Genomic DNA, 21,610 nt, shown 5'->3' with positions numbered 1-21,610 from the left:
TGAGTTGCTCTAGCTTACTTTAACCGGTGTTCTTTGTTTGATAGATTTTTGAGATTTGTTTGTTGACGTTATAGAGATGGTGCAACCCAGCCTAAGTGTTTTAGATAGGTAGGACGATGATGTTAGCTTGAGATTCGTAGAGTCTGTATGCCTGCGCAACGCACGACGAGGTACCTTTGCCACAAAACTTATGAAAGGAAAATCTCTCTATAATTGTTATTTTATCTCGTTAGTTTTACAGTCAAAAACTATGAAAATGAAAAACAACGACATCGTACATCGTAGGCCTTTATTTTATGTTTATTTTATGCCTTTGCCTGGTCACATATAATACATATAATCCTGGTATTATGTAAAAAACTATTTCAGAGAAGTTTGTAGTAGGACCTAGATCTTATGAGGAATCCCTGTTCCAAGTTGTACCTCCAAAACTTTGACCTACTACTACCAAAGCAAAATACGATGTTGATGTTTCATGTGTCACTTTGTAATTAGCAAATAATATCTCCTTTTCGATAGTTTCCCGTATACATAGTTGTTTATCGAATCTAAGCAGATTTGATTTATCAAAGCCTCTACCAACCGGGCCGGGATGCATGCCGTGATAAAATCTTATCGATGATTTTGGACGACAAATGTATGGGCCTATCGCGTAAAATCGATAAAATTACGTGATAAACGTTTATCGGAGCGCGCATCCTAGGCCTACAGAAGTGGCGCATTAGTACTCCATGAGATAAAGTGATGTTGCTTGTTACAAAGCAATAACATTGCTGTAATTCGAAACGCAGGCGCTTCCTCGCCTCGCTCACTGTATGAAGAAAATAGTTTTGGTTTCAGGAAATTCGCAAGTATGTTTATAAACACACGAATATTAATAAAACTTTCTCAATCTTATACCACTTGTACACTTCTTTCAGTTGATTAGTGAAAAGTTGAAAATATGGCTGACATTGTCCATGAAACGTCTATAATTTTATTAATTAGGTACTCATTTTAGTAAACAATATTGATCATTACTTGTATCTTGTCCTTATTGTTAATTCATTACATTCCTTTCTGTAAGGTGACAATCTCTCAATCAATGTAACTTTGACTATAAATTACCATTTTGCGTGGAGCATTTAAAGATAAACAAAACCTTGGCAAATTGACATTTATAATACAACATTATTTATTAAAATGATTATATGCTAAAAATAAATAAACCTACACGTGTACTAAAACTTTGAAATAAAACCGATAGATAGAATACCAATAGATATTGAATTATCGAAATTATGAATTAGCCCAACCCAACTATCGGCCGACAAAAAGACATTAGACATTGAACCTTTTTTTTTTTAAACTAAGCAACTTCTTTTAAAGGTTTTTCATCAGTACGTAGAGTGATTCAGGAGGAAGGTGTAGAGGTTTAGATGCGAAGTCAGGGCGGATGCCTAGTTTAATATAAACCGGATCAAATGGAACGCTAACCTAGACATCGTGTATAATTAATTAATTAATAGTGTTTCTATTAACTTATCGGCTGCCCGGAGGTCTCCCGACTTGAACAAGTGACACGATTCCGATAATCCAGGTCATACTGCGACTCACATTTACATTATACCTATTATATGTGCTTAGATACATAATAAAGTTGAGTTATTATCGCTTAGTTAATGCATTAACTCGGAATCTTGCAAATCAATAAACGACTGACAATTTTGTTTTCAGAATTTCCACGAATTTGTGCGATACTAAGACCCAGTTTCACCATACAATGTTAAATATTAACACCCCTGTTAAATCATTTAACAGACTGTTAAGATTATTGAATGTCCCACCATGTTCTAACAAATGTTAAATATCCGTAATCCGTTGTTAAACTTAATTGCTGCTCATTAGGTCCGTTAGATGGTTAACAGGCTGTTAGTTTACTGTCACACAGGAACAGGATTGCGATGGCGTACAATTTTATTTTCGAAAACGAGGATCCTTTGGACTTGTTACTGTTATACAAGTTTGGTTTTTCTTCGAAAGTGTGTCGTTGCAAAGAGAAATAATTACGAGTACCTACCTATAATACTTTAAAAGGACGACACACACTCAACTGAAAGTCTAAAAATAAAGCATAGACCAGCTGTTTTGAATATGGGCTTGAGATCGAATCGAGATTTAGCGTCAATTATAAATACGATCCTAAAGGGCGTGGGCGTTAATTTCCACATTTACAATGCGGAATAAGTTATTTATACGCTTTATACTTATTATAAAACAAAGTCGCTTTCCTGTTTGTCCCTATGTAGGTATACTTAGATCTTTAAAACTACGCAACGGATTTTAAAAAAAAAATTTTAATAGATAGAGTGATTCAAGATGAATTTTTTAAGTAGAATACCATTGTACCTGTGTGAAGCAGGGGCGGGTCACTAGTTAAATATTAACTACTGTATTCTGTACTCATGAAAACCCATTTTCCTTGTTTATCATATTATGGAAAATCCTATTAATACATGTTGTTTGTTACACAAAATTTGGTCGGCACATAAATGTAGATTGTAATTCAAATCCGTTTATCTCTTGATGCGTAACCAGCGTAACTATCATCCAAACCCAAACTATTGAGTGACTAGACAAGCTATTTATGATTAAAATTGTGTCACTACTCACATCGCGGTCGTGCGCTAGTTACTTCAAATCATTGTAAGTTCTTGCAATTCATGAAGGCGAGTGGGCTTTACTTGTGTGTACATGTACATGCACATAACGATAGTGTAATGTCTATCAAAACTTTGGAAAAACGAACAGTAGCGAGCCACCACACATGTAAAGCTCACTCGCCTACATGAATTGCAACAACTACGACTACGAGTATAACTATGGTGCACGTGCATGTAAATAATGACTGTACGTACATTACTGTACATGGCTTGCTCCCACGGAAATATCTCGTTTTTGCGTTTACTGCTTTTTGCAAAATCCCGTTTAGTATAGTAGGTATACCTGAAAACATTAACGTTCACAGTGTACCGCAAAAAACCAATCCATTCGAATTTGTAATTTGAATTTCAAATACAGTACGTACATAATATTTTTATGTGTTCACACGAAAGTCTAGTTATAAGGGATCCTGCATTTCTGTATCCCGCAATGAAACTGGATTGCTGTGGGAACCATAACTTTAGCGTGCTAAGTAATTGCCCGTCCAGGACCAAATTATACGTTGATGTAGAAAATGAACAATATAGCCGTGTTGCATCTATCTAGAGAATCCTTATTCTATGTTACAGTTAAAACTCATGATACTGTAAAAATCAGTCAGAAGTGGTTTTGACTTGGTCAATATTTATCACTATTGACTGATTTTTACAGTTAAAAGTAGTTTTGACCGATTATGAGTTTTGACTGTAACATCTGTACTACTACTAAATGGTCTGTAATAGGAAAAAAATAAGTCGTGTGAAACACAAGTTTTTTAGTCGGCAAACGTGTCAATGAATTTATGCGTATTTTGCTTAGCGACGGTTTTGCTACTTGTGCTATAATTCACTAAGCAAAGAAAGACTATGTGAGTACATAATAAGCAAACATATTTTCTGCGATTTAACACATTTGCGTTACATACAAATACCAATACGCTAATGTAAATGGAGTATAGGAGGTATTTACTTATGCTGTGAATGTGTGTGTTATTCCGTGCCTATTGTAGATGCATAATAATAATAAGTTACATAATCATATTTAAAATGTTACTAATTAAATAAATAATTTTTCTTCCGTGCCTTAAATTGCTGAGGGCCGCATAGATAAACATATAGTGAAACACGCACACGCTTTTCATGGTAATTTTTATGGAGTGGTTTACCGTTAAGTAACTTCTCAATTACGCACACTTGACAACCAACAAGTGTGCAATATGAATATATTTTCCTTTTCCTCTTCATAACAATGCCTAAGAAAAATAGCATATTATGTAGTTTTTTTACATAAGTTAGAATTTCCTAGGCTAGCGTAAATACTGAATGATCAATAGGCCACATTAATACGATCTAGGCTACAAATAGGTAATGTGCTGATATTAGAACAATAAATTGTTTATTGTGGCGTTACATTCCTCACGATGATAATACTGACTCAGAAATAACTGGACTGGGTACGGTATTTCTTCACCTTAATGTACTGTTATAATGTACCGGTTTTATTACTAATTAGGAAATTCCGAAAATATTAACTAAATATTTTGATAGTATCAAATAGAATAAATCGCCTATTAAAATATAAAAATATATCTATTTTTACGGTAATTCAAATTGGATTTTCAAATATTTTCTTACTAATTTTACATGGACACAAACTCGTAAAAAGTAGACATCAAACAAATGTTACATAGTCCTATTATGATTAACTTCGATACGTAATTACAGAATAATGACCAATTATAAAATCATCGCACTAGTCACCATCGCCTAGTTTGCGTTACAAGTTTTTAATCGAATTTGTGAGTGAGTATACTCGCGGGCAGTCGCATGCGATACTCGTGGCGATTCGCACACCGCGCGTATTCGTTGAAACGGAACGCGGGGGAAAACTAAAACGTTCTCTTTTTAAAATTTCGAAAAATTTATTTTTAATTTTTGAGTTTGACACAACAGATATTCGAATTATGTTTTTTTAATATTTTTTGTGCTAGTTTTGTGATTTGTGAAAATGGCCAGTGCGTTCGCAATGCTCCAAAGTTTGGGGAGGAAAGTGCGCGGGAAAGAGCATCGGGAATGCAGGACGCTGCAAGTGAATATGCCTTCGTCAAGTTCTGTTGACATTGAATTTACAAATCTAACCATGAAAGTGTCCGAGGGATTGCGTTCTAAAAGTGAGTTTTGCATTTTTAATAACATTTTGCAAATTAACGTTCACGGTGCGATATAATGATCACTGTCTTATCTGTGGGTGATTTTATGCACTTAAATTTTAGCATAGCTGGGTTATCATATCTTTTAGGTAATTTAAACCACAGCAATTTAACAAATTATGAATCAATAAATTCATTCTTAACCTTTTTTATTCACATAATACCTAATACATACATAGGTTAAATTTATTTATATTGTCAGTTAGGTACTAAGTAGGTATGGATGATAAATAAAAAAAATGACAAAAAACTCAAAATAATGTTTTTCCTGCTATCAAAAATGCATTTGAGATTGATTCTATTCTACTTTTTGATATATTTCTTCCAGAATTGGAGTGAGTTGATCTTGAGTGTGAACAATGAACATGAATCAAATGTGATTATTATTGATACATGAATGAATCAATGTGATAGGCACACTAATACTTCTTCTTTGCCTAGCCCATTCCCCTTTTATTTGAGGTCATAACAACAAATTTAAAAATATTTTCTGACTGGGACTTAGACTCGGACGTCAAAATTCACGTTATAATTATCTTCAGCATACTCCAAAAATCTTATTAAAAATCGATAAAATCAAATGAGAGTAATGATGAAAAATAAACTATTTCTCTAAACTCAAGGTCAGTCTATGTTTTGATACATTTCTCTGTTGGTTCAAGTTACCGGTTTCACGAGCTTAGAGTTTCCCGGTTCAGTTACAGGGTCAGACACTTTAACTTTCCCCCGACCCGGTACAAACTTGACCTTCACTGGTTGGGTTTATTGGCGGTCAAGCTGCAGATCCTGGCTACACAGAAGTTGCAGCGGTGGGAACGAGAGGTGGGAATAGTCTAGTTACAGGACAGACAAGTCAGAGATGTCATGAAACAATTTGCCCTCATAGACTTGCATTTGTTGTCTTAAGCGTAAGTTTGTCAAATGTTGTTAAGAAGTTGAAAGAAGCTAAGAGCACGCCTGTTAACAGGAAAAGTATTTTAAATATTAATGTGTAATATCTTAAATTATTAAGTACAATATTTAATCATAAAGTTATTTTACATTAGGCTTTATAAAATGCTTTACGTTTTAGCTACAGATTGAAAAGTACTCACAAGTAGGTACCTACTTGAAATGAGTGGACCCTTAAAGTTTTGTGCAATTTTGCAAAAATAAAAACACCATCTAGTGAAGGTTGTATACCTTGAAGGTCTACATTTTGCAAAATTAAATTATATTTTAATAACAATGCTTCCTGTTGTAAATCCACTCAATAAAATGCATTCGTCTTTAGTCTTTACAAAGCTGTCACTCGCAATGCAATAAGTAAGTAGTTTATTACAGGTACCTGCTTATTAGCTGCATATTTTAACCGACTTCAATATTTCGTCATTTATTTAAATAATTTAGTTCAGTTCACAGTGCTAAAAGCTGTTGATATTTAAGTTTAAATAATAGTCGTTCAATTTATGGAATAAATTATGAATGATAGATGAGATAGAATAGAATAGAATAGAAAACTTTTTATTTCCAAGAAAGGTATACAAGCAGGTAAGACATAGATTAAAACAGAGAGAAATAAACAAGTGGACAATTAACTGCTTGTGCCCCTCTGACAAAAAGGCACCCGCTCAGCGTACATCAAGACCGCCAGGCTTGTCTTGAAACTGATTTTCAGCGGGGGCCCTCTGTTGTCACGGCGTACCCCTGCTGAGATGAGATATCATGATATCACAGGGTAAATCGATTATTCTTGGATGTAGCGGACTTATGCCAACAGGGGGCTTAGGCCCAGAACAGACGGTGAAACGCAACTGCAACGAAACTGCAACTGCTAGTTACTTTTGAGTTGCATCTAAGTTTCTGCCATAGCGTCCGTTGAGAGACCACACATGACGCGACCAGTTTGAAACTTTCAGTTTCAGTTTCATTCATCAGAATCATCAGAAAGTTGCAGTTTCGTTGCAGTTGCGTTTCACCGTCTGTTCTGGGCCTAAGTGTGAGTTTACATCAAACATCTTCACTAGTACTACTTAACTAACGATAGATGACGATGGCATTCCTTGTGATGAAAAGGACAAGAATTTTTATTTAATTTGTTTTATGAACTACTAGCTTTCCGGCCGCGGCTTCGCCCGCGTGGAATTTTGTCTGTCACAGAAAAACTTTATCGCGCGCGTCCCTGTTTCAAAAACCGGGATAAAAACTATCCTATGTTCTTTCCCGGGACTCAAACTATCTCTATGCCGAATTTCATCAAAATCGGTTGCGAGGTTTAAGCGGGAAAGCGTAACAGACAGACAGACAGAGTTACTTTCGCATTTATAATATTAGTTGGGATGATCATAATAATAATTCCTTCATTGGATGTAAATAACAGGATGTATTTAATATTTAATTAAGTCAATTGATTCCAATTTCGTGTTATTATAGGCAGTTATTACAGCGTAGATTAATACAGATAACATAAATTTATTACTGGGAATATATTCATGTACGTTAATTTAGGATTTTGTTAGAAACAATATTTTTTGCAAGGTTCCAAGCTGATAAAACTCAAGGTTTAAACTAACATGATATTATTATTATAATTAAACGTAGTTTTCACACGGTTCGTTAACTGTAAAACTGTAGTGATTAAATCATTTTGAAATAACAATAAGAAATGTGACTGAACTGTGCCTTTTATGGCTTGCCTACCTGTAAAATACAATTGTTGTTCTAACCAATTTATTACTTCGTAATTTCTAAACTATTTTTGAAGTTTCGCGTTTCACTTTTAGCAGGTTTTCCACTATTTTTATGCCGAAATACCACGCTGGCTGGCTCTCAACATAATCCATTCATCTACCAAATAAGTTTATTTTCTGTTTATTCCACCGATAAGTTTAAAAATGGGTCAATGTGCTTGTATCGCCGACGAACTGTGCAATCAGACGCTCAATTGGGTCAATAGCAACGAAGTCTATCCGACATCGCTGAGGCAATGGTCAAGTGTTATAGTCCATTTTCGATCCGATGTACGGTCGGCACATCATTTTTGTTTTTTTATCGTCAGGAAAATGTAAGGTACCTATGTCATATTACCTGCGAGGGCACCTAGTGGGTTCTTGTTATTCTTCTTTTTTGATGTTGGCAATACTCGTCGAGGCCGACTTGATTTGTGCCATTTTCAAGTTTCAAGTGAGTCGCGTTATAAAGTGGGACCAAGTGGAATGGGACTTGGGTTAACTAAATGATATAATGAAGGATGATAGATGATACCTCTTCCCAACCCTTGAGTATCAGTAAAGTTGTGGTGCTTTACTGAGACTTCATATGGACTAAGTACTTGAGAGAATTCAAAAAATTACGCTGCACTGTTTTGTTTCATTTGTCTACACTCATGCACATTCACGAACACTAATGAATGATTAATAATACACCATTAATAGTCGCCTAAATACAAATTTTAGAAAATAAATAAACAGCTAACATGTCGCTTCACATTCCCGCCAATAAGTGCACATCAAGTTTAACGCATTTGCGTCTTAACTTATTGTAACACAGGTTATTTTGCAATAAACGTTGTGTACTCTGATGTGCTGTCGACTGTACTGCGATAAAAATAAACAAATATAGCGTTAGCCAAAATTAAACAAGTTTTTTTTAACTTAACTCTTCCGTATTATTAAACCCGCTTAAGATTTATTGTCTAAGTATAACTGTTATACGGTTTAATCTGTTAATCTTCTACAGTGATATTGTGATAAGGTAGAGCGGATTTTGTATGTTTGTTTTTATGTGGAGGATAATCTTTGGAAAAGTTTTGTCATTGTTCGAGATAGGTACTTATTTGAGAGAACAAAGGTACGTCACAACAAGCTAGTAATTCATTCATAATGTGATTTGGTTGTAAAAGTGTCATCGACTCTTGTGACTAGGTACGTAAAGGATCGTTACAGTACCGTGTATGTCTGTTCCTGGTTTTAGGGCCGGCATCATCAGCATTTATAGTATTAACTAAAAAATCAAGGTGAAATGACCAGCATTTTAAAAATTGCACATTCGTCCTAACCAATTTTTTATTTATCAAATTGTCAACTTGTTTGGCCTGCTGCTGCGAAGGTATTATAGTGTAACGAAACATTCGAAAAACATATTTTATGTAGGTATATTTTAAGCATAGAAAAGTAATTAATTCGTAAATCATTGATAATATCGTTTAAAAATATCTGAGAAAATCTTTGACCATTTTCTTTTAACGAGATAATATCATCTTGCTTAAATGGATGGAGAAAATGATTCCACTTTAATAATAATCTTTAATCCTTTTCAGTAATATCATAAAATGACTTTCTTTGTTTTGTCACTTCGCAAATTCTTTGTCCTTTCGCATTTAAAGTTCCTTCAAGGAAGCTATTTATTTTGCAAACTTGACATTAAAGATTTGCGGATTTCTCGATTTTGCAATTTTTTTTATCTCATAGACATTAATTTGATTTCTGTAAGACTGCCGTTTAAACCCGGCTTGACCACTACGGATCAAGATCTACAATGTTACCGGTTTCGGTATAAAAATAAATATTCAACCGATGCAAATTTTTGCTAAATTAGGTACTCCTCTACCTTCAGAAAGCAGAATTAATAGAGCAGAATTAATAGAGTATTAAGGAAGGAAGGACTATACAATGACATATCAGGACTATATTATTATTATTCGTGTCAAAATTTTACAAAATCCTATGACATACCATAAAACATCTTAGACAAAATCAATCAAGTATTAATATTCACTGAAATATCTCCGTTTTGGACGATACCCACATATTGCAGCATATTATGCTACAAGAGCATTAAAACCATATTCTTCGTAAAAAATTTGCTAAATCAATCAAATATTAATATTGATCGAAAAATTTCAATTTCAGATATACTTAATTATCTAGGTTACGAAATAATTACATAAATATTTATGAAAGATTAAAATGACTTATCGTTATTTGAACTGAAAACCACGTGCATAAGTATTATTATCACAACGTGAGTACCAGCTTTCATAAACAACACGCAACGCAACCATCGACAATTTGATGCGACCTTCAATATCTATGGCTGATGTAAATCAAAACAAAGGGCTTAGGAAACTTTTTATAATTACCTATAATAGGTAATTTACTCAACTACGTCAACCGTGTTTATTGTAACACGTTGACTTGCGTCTAAGCCGACGATAGAAAATAAATTATCTAGCGATGTCACTGCGCTGTTACTTAATGAAAATATAATGTATGAAACTTATAGATGCTCTAAGTAATTATAATTATGAAGAACTAAGTTAAAGCGAAATTTCAGCTCGGGCAACTGACAAGCATAAATAGAGTCGAAAACCTACATTCGTGTTTCAGAAGATGTTTCTCAACCCTTTCACAAGGAAAAACAGCGAAAATTTCAAATCTCATTTTTCACAATAACTTTCTTCATGTGTATTTTTTCGCTTGGTGTCTGATCACACCATACATACATTATCTTTGTTAAAAAGGTAGAGTCTGGGTGCAAAAGTAAAGTAATTTTTATTTCTCACCAACATAACAGATAAATAAATATGGTAACAAAAAATCAGGAAAAACAAAAACTAAGAATGTTGGTGGGTTGATACCTGAAGTAGGAAGATTCCTGTAATAAAAAAAACATAATAATAACATACCTTCTACATTTTTTTTTCGAGGAAGTAACTAATATCGAAATTGTGTTATAATGTAAATATCTGCGAAGTTTTAATATCTACGAGAATTTAATTAAATAGTCTAATGACATTAAGTATCTGCACGTGCGGTCAACGGCCGGCGTGCTCTCATGCAAGGCCAACAGTGACTTAGTGCAATGCATATAACAGTAAAAGTTTTAAGAGCTTTTTGTTTCCTAAAGCCTTAACCACAAACCGCGAAATAAAATATTTGGTTCATTGTGTTCCATCGCCACCATAAATGTACTGAACACTCGCTGTATTCAACTGAACAACTGTATTGCACCTTTATCAACCTTTAACATTCATGTAAGTACCTAAAGAGATTTAGCGGTATAAAAAAACTCATCAAACTCATTTATTTTTGCAAATAGGCTTATAAAAACACTTTTACACGTCCCAGTATTAACCCTACCACTGCTTCAGGATAATAAATGGGCCAGTGCTGAGAAGAAGCAGCGCGAGAAACTCAGTCACTATTGTCAGCTAGTTGCATGTTTCAAGTAATTCTTTCCAAAATGGAGCAAGAATTTTACGATAGCTTCTTTATAGGCCTGTAGGTAACTAAAGACTACTTTTTTCGCGCTGACTGTCCAATCCAATAAGTAATAGAATATACAATAAGTTTAGTCCCGGAGTAATCGTAGAACTATTTGTATATGATGTTTCACGCATTAGATCAAATTTTTGTAGTGTTTTGTAGATCTGTATTTTATCTGATTCGGATGCGACAGACATCCACGAACCGCTCTTGTAGTCTTATAAATGTAAAGTTAAAGATTTTTTTAACATACATAATTATTTCCAATTGTACTTATACGAACTCCTGAAAACACATAATTAAAACGTCATTCCGCAGGTTGGCAGGTAGGTAAGCCTAAGTAGTAGTTTTAATCCTGTTAAGTACAAGTAACTTAAATGGTCGAATGACATTGAGAAAAGAAGTAATTAAATACTTTGTTAATCAAAGGAAAGTACTGTACAGTTGATAGACAAGAAATGACTTTAAATTCCTGTTTACTTCCACAAAAACCCGGTAGTAAATTGTAAGAGTTATTAAACCCAGATTTATAAATTGTATGTGAACAAAGCAAAGATTTTAACTGTAATAGTAGCAGTGATTCCTAATTCCGCATTTAATGGTTTCAATGCACAAATACCACATTTTGAAACTCCATGCCATCTTAATTTTCGGATCAAATAACAACATCCCTCTTTTTCCGTAAAAAGGGTAAGAATCCAGTTTGCTAGATTGCAACGCACATAGCTAACTGACCAATGCGAGAATCTACTCGTATACAAGTAGGGCCCATATAAGTTGATAAACCTGTTTTAACAACGTATGTAAGTGGGTCTTAACTAGCTTGAAAGTAACATAAGTGTATATTATATCCTTATCTATCTATATCCTTTTCTTTCACACACTAGCAGACGCTGGTATGAGAAAAAACATACCTAGAGCCACTAAAGTGCCGGTACAGCCCGATGAACTTTTAGGTGTGTTGAGTTAGGGGATGCTCGTAAATAAATGCAACTCACGGTTTAAATGGTATATTGTACATCCACAATGTTCTCATCACAAAGTATATAGTTCAGAAGGCACAATAGAATAAGAAGGGCACATACACACGCGGAAAACAGTTCCATAAAGCACAGAAAGTCAATAGGAAGGAAGTATATAAGCGAAAGTAGAAGTATATGNAAAGCTAACATTTTAACTTCAATAGTAGCACTGATTCCTGATTCCGCATTTAATGGTTTCAATGCACAAATCAGTAGCGGCGTAAGGGGGGGGGCGGTGGGGGCGGTCCGCCCCGGGTGCCAAGCATCAGGGGGTGACACAAGTCGCGCAGATTAGTACTCACTGGCGCATCTGCATGGCAAATCTGCGGTCTATGTCATGATACGGGTGGGTGGGGGGTGCGATTGGCTTTCAATCTTCGAATCGGTAGGTAACCCCAAAATCCTGGGGGATACCAGGGGGTGCCATGGGACTTGTGACGGGGGGAGGGGGGGGTATCGCCCCGGGTGCCAACCCATGCTACGCCGCCACTGGCACAAATACCACATTTTGAAACTCCGTGCCACCTGTTTCCAGTTTAATTTTCGGATCAATATAAGCGTAATATAACACCCCTCTTTTTCCGCAAAAAGGGTATGAATCCAGTTTTCTAGATTGCAACGCACATAGCTAACTGACCAATGCGTGAATCTACTCGTATTGCAAGCAGGGCCCATATAAGTTGATAAACCTGTTTCACAACGTATGTAGGTAGGTCTAAACTAGCTTGAAAGTAACATAAGTCTATAGTATATCCTTATCTATCTATATCCTTTTCTTTTACACACTAGCAGACGCTGGTATGAGAAAAACATGCCTAGAGCCACTAAAGTGCCGGTACAGCCCGATGATCTTTTTGCAGAACAGTGCTAAATTATCCAGTATATACTTATTAGTTACATAAACAGGTATAAAAACGCAGATCACTGTCCTTAATTTGAGATCACCACATTACTTCGTCCTTTTCCCAGAAAAATAAAGTAATTAGGTTTTATATTCATTTTTCCTCACATAGCATGTTTACACTTAACATTCATATTAATTATTCCTATAAAATGATCGTTTAATTAACAGTAGTAATGGGCAATAGTATATCAAGCGACAGCACTGCGACCTACTATCTCGCAGGTCAGGCGTAGGCTCGGGATCCCAGACGAGACGAACTATTTAGATTGTGTTTACTTACTCAAATAACATCGTCCTATATAAATTGTTATGCAAAAGCAGCAAGCATATTAAATAATAAACTTTAGCCATAAAGTATTCTGTATTTATCCTTGTTCATCTACCTAAAAGCCGGTTTTTTGATCGCTTGGTAACTTTTATCTGAATAAGTTTTTAGTTTGTACCCATCTACATATTTTCGGATACAGTCTATATTAAGATACCTACCAGCCAGGCTAGGATGTGCGCCATGANCGCCATGCAAAAATCTTATCGATGATTTTCGACGACAAATGTATGGGTTTATCGCGTAAAATCGGTAAAATGATGTGAGCACGCATCCTAGCCACTGGTAAGGAGAAAATAATAACCAGTAACAGTCGTGTTATAATCATCTTTCGTATTCATAGTTAAATCGATTAGATACCTAATCGAATTATGAAATTGTTTTTAATTGTAATCGGATCTATAGACTACTAGCTTTCCGCCCGCGGCTTCCCTGTTTCAAATACCGGGATAAAAACTATCCTATGTCCTTTCCCGGGACTCAAACTATCTCTATACCAAATTTCATCAAAATCAGTTCACTGAACTTTAGGCGTGAATGCAAGACAGACAGACAGTTACTTTCGCATTTAAATATTAGTATAGATTATTTATTATCCTTAAATAAATAAATATTGGGAAATTATATCAATATCTACTGCGGGCAGTGCAATATTGTGAATATGTGGAAACACGCGAGGCAGATAAGCTTCACCTTGGGCTGGTTTCCGTAAACTGGGTTGAAAATTAGAAATTCCTATTTGATGTGTTGTCGTAAACTGTTTTGATGACGATGTCTTTTGTTTGAACTATCAAAGGTCAATGGTAGCCGCGCCACCCACTCAGACAGAGTAAAGGCACGTAAAGGTTCGGCCAAACCAACGCGTGCAGCCTGCGTGCGCGATGGCGATGGCGATCCTACTGATTTCTACTGGGAAATTATAAACCGGGCGAATAAATAACATAAATGGAGGACAGTTAATGAGATATTTTACTGACCGATCGCCACCGCCATGCGCTGGTTTGGCCGAACCAAGACTCGCAGTATAGGCACTTTGCTAGCAATAATATTTCAATCCATACTTATTTCATAAGTATCTATTATTCCTCTACGTCTATACAGTCTATAGTGAAGATGCGGTCTATTGCGCGTTAAGTAATAGCAACACGCAAATAAAAACATGTAACGTAGTAGGCTAGGTACCTACTCATAATCTAAAACAGGGTGATTTTGTAATCAGTATCCAAAATTTAATAAGCTCTATAGACCAATATAAGAATACAACTTTATCTTAATTATTCTTAATCTTTAATATTTTTCGTAAAAAAAATATTCATAATTAACTTTAAAAAAAAATAAAACCGACTTCAAATGCGTGAACACAAAAAAAACTAAAAATTGCGTATAAAAAAGTTCATCCCCAATTTTCCACCCTTGGGGGTGAAATATTTTCTTCAAATTCGCATGAAACCACCCTTTTGATAATACCTATTCAACAAAAAAATAATCGTTCAAATTGATTTATAATCGGCGGAGATATTGCGTATAAAAAAGTTCATCCCCAATTTTCCACCCTTGGGGGTTGTTTTTTCTATTATTAAATTTAAATGGGACCACCCTTGAGGTATTACCTATACGCCGAAAAAAGATTTGTTCAAATCGGTTCATAATTGGCGGAGTTATCGCGTAACAAACATAGAAAAAAAAAAACATACGGGTCGAATTGAGAACCTCCTCCTTTTTTTTGAAGTCGGTTGAAAATCTAATTCACGTGTGCCATTTATCTTAATTTTTAAAGATTAAGGCTTATTTTCGCGTACCTACCATTATGTCTATTAAACTTAAATTCTTACTTAACTGTGTGTACGAATTTTTCTATGAACAAAGCAAATTATCCACGTGAGCCAATTTTGAAACCGCGCGCATGAGTCTAAGTGATTTTTCCCACATTACCTATTAAGTACCTATTACTTATTTGTTATTTTGTTACGAATCTGCTATTGTCTATAAGCAAATCCATCGCATTTATACAGTTAAAGACCAGCTAGATTGCTTTAAGTAGGTAGAATAACTAGTTGGTAACCACATTATTTCTTTTTCCCAAGGATTTTCCGACAAGTCATCATTAACTATTGATTTTTTATAACAAAAAAAAAAGGCAATGATGAGTTGCCATCGATGAAACAATGTGAAACAGATCAGATTGAAGTATTTGATATTAAATATAAAGTGTAGGTAATCCTACTTAATAATAAATGCGAAAGTTTGGATGTCTGGATGTTTGTTACTCTTTCACGCAAAAACTACTGAACGGATTTTGATGAAACTTTACAGTATTATTGTTTATAACCCGGAATAACTTATAGGTTATAATTTATGACGATCTGTGACAAACTAAATTTCACGCGGGTGAAGCCGCGGGCAAAAGATAGTTATTAATTTAATTAAAATTAGACAGATGTCGTAACAGTGAATGATACAGTTCTCGGTCATTAATAATAATAATAAATAGAACATTTTATAGAATTAACACCGATAAGTCGATAAGTTTCTGTCTAGTTTCGTAACATAATAGTTTTGATATAGTATGTTAATTATTGTTTCATTACTCATGTATCAATTAACTCCAAGGCGCATTTCTCAATTCATTTCCTTTTTATGAAGGCAGTTTCTCAAAAATTTTACTTCATCATAGGTCAGTCAATACAATTTATTAATTACTGATATTTTCATTAATTTTCTAGTTAGTAAATTGACTCGGCTAAATAAAACGTGATTGGATTTGGTCGTAATGTCAGGATTGGATTGCCATACAAAATCTTATCTTTAATTAATTTATTCTCATTCTCCTGTTATTTTAGTCGCCATTAACCTAAACAATCTGCCTTCAACCGGATCTTTCATTTATTTATTTGATTTAAAAACATTTTATTAGAATGACGTTATCGGAAAACACAAATGATACATATTTAAATGATTGTTTGGTAGCAAACATTTTATGTTTATTTACTTGGATCAGGCATGTAAATATCATCAAACAAAATACCGACGATTCGAAAATGCATCAAGATCATAATAAATACACTTTATTGTACAAAACACAAAACAGAAACATAAAAGAAAAGAAAACAATAAGAGACAGTTTAATTCATAATGAAAAATCACGTTTAATTAAGTTTAATGGTTACCACCATTTTTCAATTACCTGATAATTAACTTTTAACCACTGTTAATGAGATCTTGGTTAAATGATTGGAAAACGCATACAAAGTTACAGACACATCATCATCATCATCATTTCAGCCACAGGACGTCCACTGCTGAACATAGGCCTCCCCCAATGACTTCCACATCGCACGGTTGGTAGCGGCCTGCATCCAGCGCCTTCCCGCTACCTTTATCAGGTCATCGGTCCACCTTGTGGGTGGACGTCCCACGCTGCGTTTTCCGGTACGTGGCCTCCATTCCAGAACCTTGCTGCCCCATCGGCCGTCAGTTCTGCGTACTATGTGCCCTGCCCACTGCCACTTCAGCTTGCTGATCCGTCGGGCTATGTCAGCGACTTTAGTTCGTTTACGGATCTCCTCATTTCTGATTCGATCTCGTAAAGAAACACCGAGCATAGCCCTCTCCATAGCACGCTGTGCAACTTTGAGCTTCTGTATAAGGCCTATAGTGAGGGGCCACGTTACCGAGCCATAAGTCATCACAGGTAACACACATTGGTTGTAGACTTTCGTCTTCAGGCACTGGGGTATTTCGGACGAAAAGATGTTGCGTAGTTTCCCGAACGCTGCCCAGCCGAGTTGGATTCGACGATTGACCTCCTTCTCGAAATTGGACCTACCTAGCTGGGGGTCTTACAGACACAACCACCGGGTAAAACTAGAAATATGGGTTAAATGAACTTCTTCGATCCATTTCTGCGAGAGTTATTTTTACATAAATTAAAACTTGTTTTATTTATGTGTATCACTTTTGGCATGGCACTATGGCATTTTCGAATTTTCCAGACGAATAAAACAAGTCACATGAGTGGCAGACAGACTTGACAACACAACAATTACATATGTAATTATGTTTTGTACAGACGACAGCACATCAAGCTAACTGCAGTCTCTTATGAAGCTATAAATAGGGGCGAATTTGCAACAAAAAGTATAATCTGATGTGCTGTTATCAGTACATTAAAACCATAGCTGGGCATTAAACTCGATAATCCGTTAATCGTTAATTAACGAAGTTAACATTTCTATTAACGGATTAACTTTTAAGTTAACTTTAAAAAATGTTAACGGACTCGTTAACTTCCGTTAAATTATCCTAAGTCCGTTAATCGTTAATCCAGTACCTACTCTTTACCAAAAAGATACAGCAGGCACGCTGAAAAACGCTAGAAAAAGGCGTTCTGACAAGTACGTTCGGGCTTGCCAAAGCAACAGTTTTTGTAACCAGATCACTAACGACACTTGTTAGTATGTGTGGGACAACTCTTGCAATTGAATTTAAGACCATTTTTCCTGACCCGATTGAGCTGTTTGGTATACTTATGTAAGTACGATGACAATGCAATGTCATGGTACCATTGAGCTGGTCTAATGATGGAGTCATGAGGTGGCCATAGGAACTCCTAAATGAAATGGCGGCATCGCATCGAACTTGGGTTCGTTGGATTTGTCTTTTCGAGCAATTTAGTACTAGATGATGTCCAGGGTCCTGATGATGGGGTCAGGAGGTGGTCATAGGAATTCCTNAAATAGTCTAATGACATTAAGTATCTGCACGTGCGGTCAACGGCCGGCGTGCTCTCATGCAAGGCCAACAGTGACTTAGTGCAATGCATATAACAGTAAAAGTTTTAAGAGCTTTTTGTTTCCTAAAGCCTTAACCACAAACCGCGAAATAAAATATTTGGTTCATTGTGTTCCATCGCCACCATAAATGTACTGAACACTCGCTGTATTCAACTGAACAACTGTATTGCACCTTTATCAACCTTTAACATTCATGTAAGTACCTTTAGCGGTATAAAAAAACTCATCAAACTCATTTATTTTTGCAAATAAGCTTATAAAAAGCACTTTTACACGTCCCAGTATTAACCCTACCACTGCTTCAGGATAATAAATGGGCCAGTGCTGAAAAGAAGCAGCGCGAGAAACTCAGTCACTATTGTCAGCCAGTTGCATGTTTCAAGTAATTCTTTCCAAAATGGAGCAAGAATTTTACGATAGCTTCTTTATAGGCCTGTAGGTAACTAAAGACTAGTTTTTTCGGGTCCGTGGCCGAGTCCCCCAGTATTTGACGCACCCGTGGTGGACGCCCCCGATTTAAATAAATCTAATATCATATTTTTTTCGGCTTTTGAACTAAGTACAGTCAACGAAAAAAGTTTCACAAGCTAATTATTATACTAAACTATGCATGTTTGACGCTATTTATGCAATCTGGGAGCAAAATTTTAACCCAAAACCAGCAGTAGTAAGAAACAAAAAACTTTTGTAGGAATTATTTTCATTTCATTAGATTCATTTTTGTGTTTAATTCTACTGGCCTAATAAATATTTATTCGTTTATAAAAAAAATTGTGCCTGACTGTACATTTGATTAAAAATTGCTTCAAATCGAATTTAACTGACCGGGGGCGTCGACCACGGGTGCGTCGAAAACTGGGGGACTCGGCCACGGACCCGTTTTTTCGCGCTGACCGTCCAATCCAATCAGTAATAGAATAAACAATAAGTTTAGTCCCGGAGTAATCGTAGAACTATTTGTACTTAGGTATGTGATGTTTCACGCATTAGATCAGATTTTTGTAGTGTTTTGTAGATCTATATTTTATCGGATGCGACCTACGTCCACAAACCGCTCTTGTAGTCTTATAAATGTAAAGTTAAAGATTTTTTTAACATACATAATTATTTCCAATTGTACTTATACATACGAACTCCTGAAAACACATAATTAAAACGTCATTCCGCAGGTAGGTAAAGCCTAAGTAGTAGTTTTAATCCTGTTAAGTACAAGTAACTTAAATTGTCGAATGACATTGAGAAAAGAAGTAATTAAATACTTTGTTAAGCAAAGGAAAGTACTGTACAGTAGATAGACAAGAAATGACTTTAAATTCCTGTTTACTTCCACTAAAACCCGGTAGTAAATTGTAAGAGTTATTAAGCCCAGATTTATAAATTTTATGCAAACAAAGCTAACATTTTAACTTCAATAGTAGCACTGATTCCTGATTCCGCATTTAATGGTTTCAATGCACAAATCAGTAGCGGCGTAAGGGGGGGGGCGGTGGGGGCGGTCCGCCCCGGGTGCCAAGCATCAGGGGGTGACACAAGTCGCGCAGATTAGTACTCACTGGCGCATCTGCATGGCAAATCTGCGGTCTATGTCATGATACGGGTGGGTGGGGGGTGCGATTGGCTTTCAATCTTCGAATCGGTAGGTAACCCCAAAATCCTGGGGGATACCAGGGGGTGCCTTAACCTTCCTATACCCGCGCGTTGGTCTCTCAGACCGACGAACTAATAATTCGGAGTTTTTTCAAAAAGTATTAACTCTATGACTTTGCGGTTTTTAGTAGCTTCATGATTTGTGGCCTGCCATTGTTTAGTGTTGTTCGATCGCTGCTGCCAAGTGTACGTGTGTCACTTTTTACTGTTATTCGGTCTGTGAGACCGACGCGGGTATACGTGTTTCTACTTCAGGTATGTTACTATTGTTTTATTTTACAACATTACTCAATAAAATGTATTGTCATATTTTAGTGGCGTTTCATATCAATTAAGTATTACTGTATTTTATTATTATTAATTTGTTTTAGCCATTTTTGTCGTCATAATGAACGAAGAAAGGATAAGGGCGCTGTTAGAATGTGAAGATTTGGACTCCAACTATGATGACCAGAGTGACAGTGATGAGGTGGTGGATGATTTAGAAGTGCAGGAGAACAACACCGATTCTGAGCAGAAGGGTGATTTGTCAGATGCAAAAAGTATTTTTGTCATTATACGAGCATGCAGTTATAGTATGTTCCGGTTATTATTCCACTGAAACCACTAGCTATAAATACTGTTTTGTTCTTTTATATTACTAAGGATACTTTCATTTATTATATTTTATAGTAATTTTTTAGGCTTCAAAAGAAAAAAAAGTTTATTTTTGTTATTAAATTTAGGCTGATGTAAAATTTTGTTTAAATTTTAAGTCTGATTTAAAGTCTGATTAAATCAAAATATCTATAAATATAAAATTTGTTTTAATTTTTTTATGCAATTATAACCTTAACGTATAATTTAAAGCAAATTCTAGTACAATACAGTACACAATTATACTATAAAACACGAGCTCAACTTTCGGTCTGAGAGACCGTGCGCGGGTATATGTGTAATGCTTTTTGGCGCGGGTATACGAAGGTTAACGAAGTTAACTATTTGATTAACGGTGCCCAGCTATGATTAAAACGACAAAAAAAATTACTTATTCCACTTAGAGCACCTATCGATATAAAAATAAATTTAATTCCACGAATAGCACCTGCACGAATAGCACCTGGCCTATTCGTGCAGGTGCTATTTGGGCGGGTGCTCTAAGTGGAATACGTAAAAAACAAACAATAGAACGAAATTCAGCGTTGTAAGTAACACACTTTTAAGCAAACAATTCGATTTCGCATAAACTTTGACCTAAAGAAGATGCTAAGTGACATAGAACTAAAATTCGAAAAATCTCACAGAATTTAAAAGTGTCACAGTTATGTCTATTGGGTCATGAATATAATTACCATAATTGCCGATTATTAATTCAACCGGTAAACTTGAATTATTTCATAGTAATTACTGGGTTACTTTTCGTAATTACAATAAGTATTAATAACCACAATTAATAGATTGATACTACGCCTCTAAGGTCACGTACACAGGTGCCATTAGAGTGATGGCCTGTCATTGAAACGTTATTGAACTTGTCGGGGCGAGAATCGATTGTAATTGGACGACATTATTGGCGGTTGCAATTTGTACAATCGTACTTAAAATTGATAGGTTACTGTAATGTGTAATCACAAAAGGAGACGTCACATCGTGATCGTAGACTATAGCAGTCAGGCTCGTCTTTATTCGGGTACTGGCTGTGCCCGCGACTTCGTTAATGTTATCATTGATACTCTGGTCCCTCTAGAGCAGGGTTTCCCAAACTATGGGCCGCGACCCAGAGGTGGGTCGCGAGTGAACATTG

General features: G+C 35.6%; 1 protein-coding gene across 1 annotated transcript in view; it reads left to right on the top strand.

The window, feature by feature from the left end:
• Window positions 1-4,479: 4,479 nt before the first annotated feature.
• LOC114361253 (dnaJ homolog subfamily C member 10-like) overlaps window positions 4,480-21,610 on the top strand; it is a 69,048-nt gene continuing 51,917 nt past the window's right edge. Inside the window, exon 1 of the mRNA XM_028316250.1 lies at window positions 4,480-4,852. Within this exon, the coding sequence (XP_028172051.1) occupies window positions 4,690-4,852 (163 nt within the window). The 5' untranslated portion in view covers window positions 4,480-4,689. The remainder of the gene's footprint in view (window positions 4,853-21,610) is intronic.

Source organism: Ostrinia furnacalis, unplaced genomic scaffold (assembly GCF_004193835.3).
Source record: "Ostrinia furnacalis isolate ACB-3 unplaced genomic scaffold, ASM419383v2 OfSCF5489, whole genome shotgun sequence".
NCBI lineage: Eukaryota > Metazoa > Arthropoda > Insecta > Lepidoptera > Crambidae > Ostrinia > Ostrinia furnacalis.
This window is presented reverse-complemented; position numbering and strand designations above follow the sequence as displayed.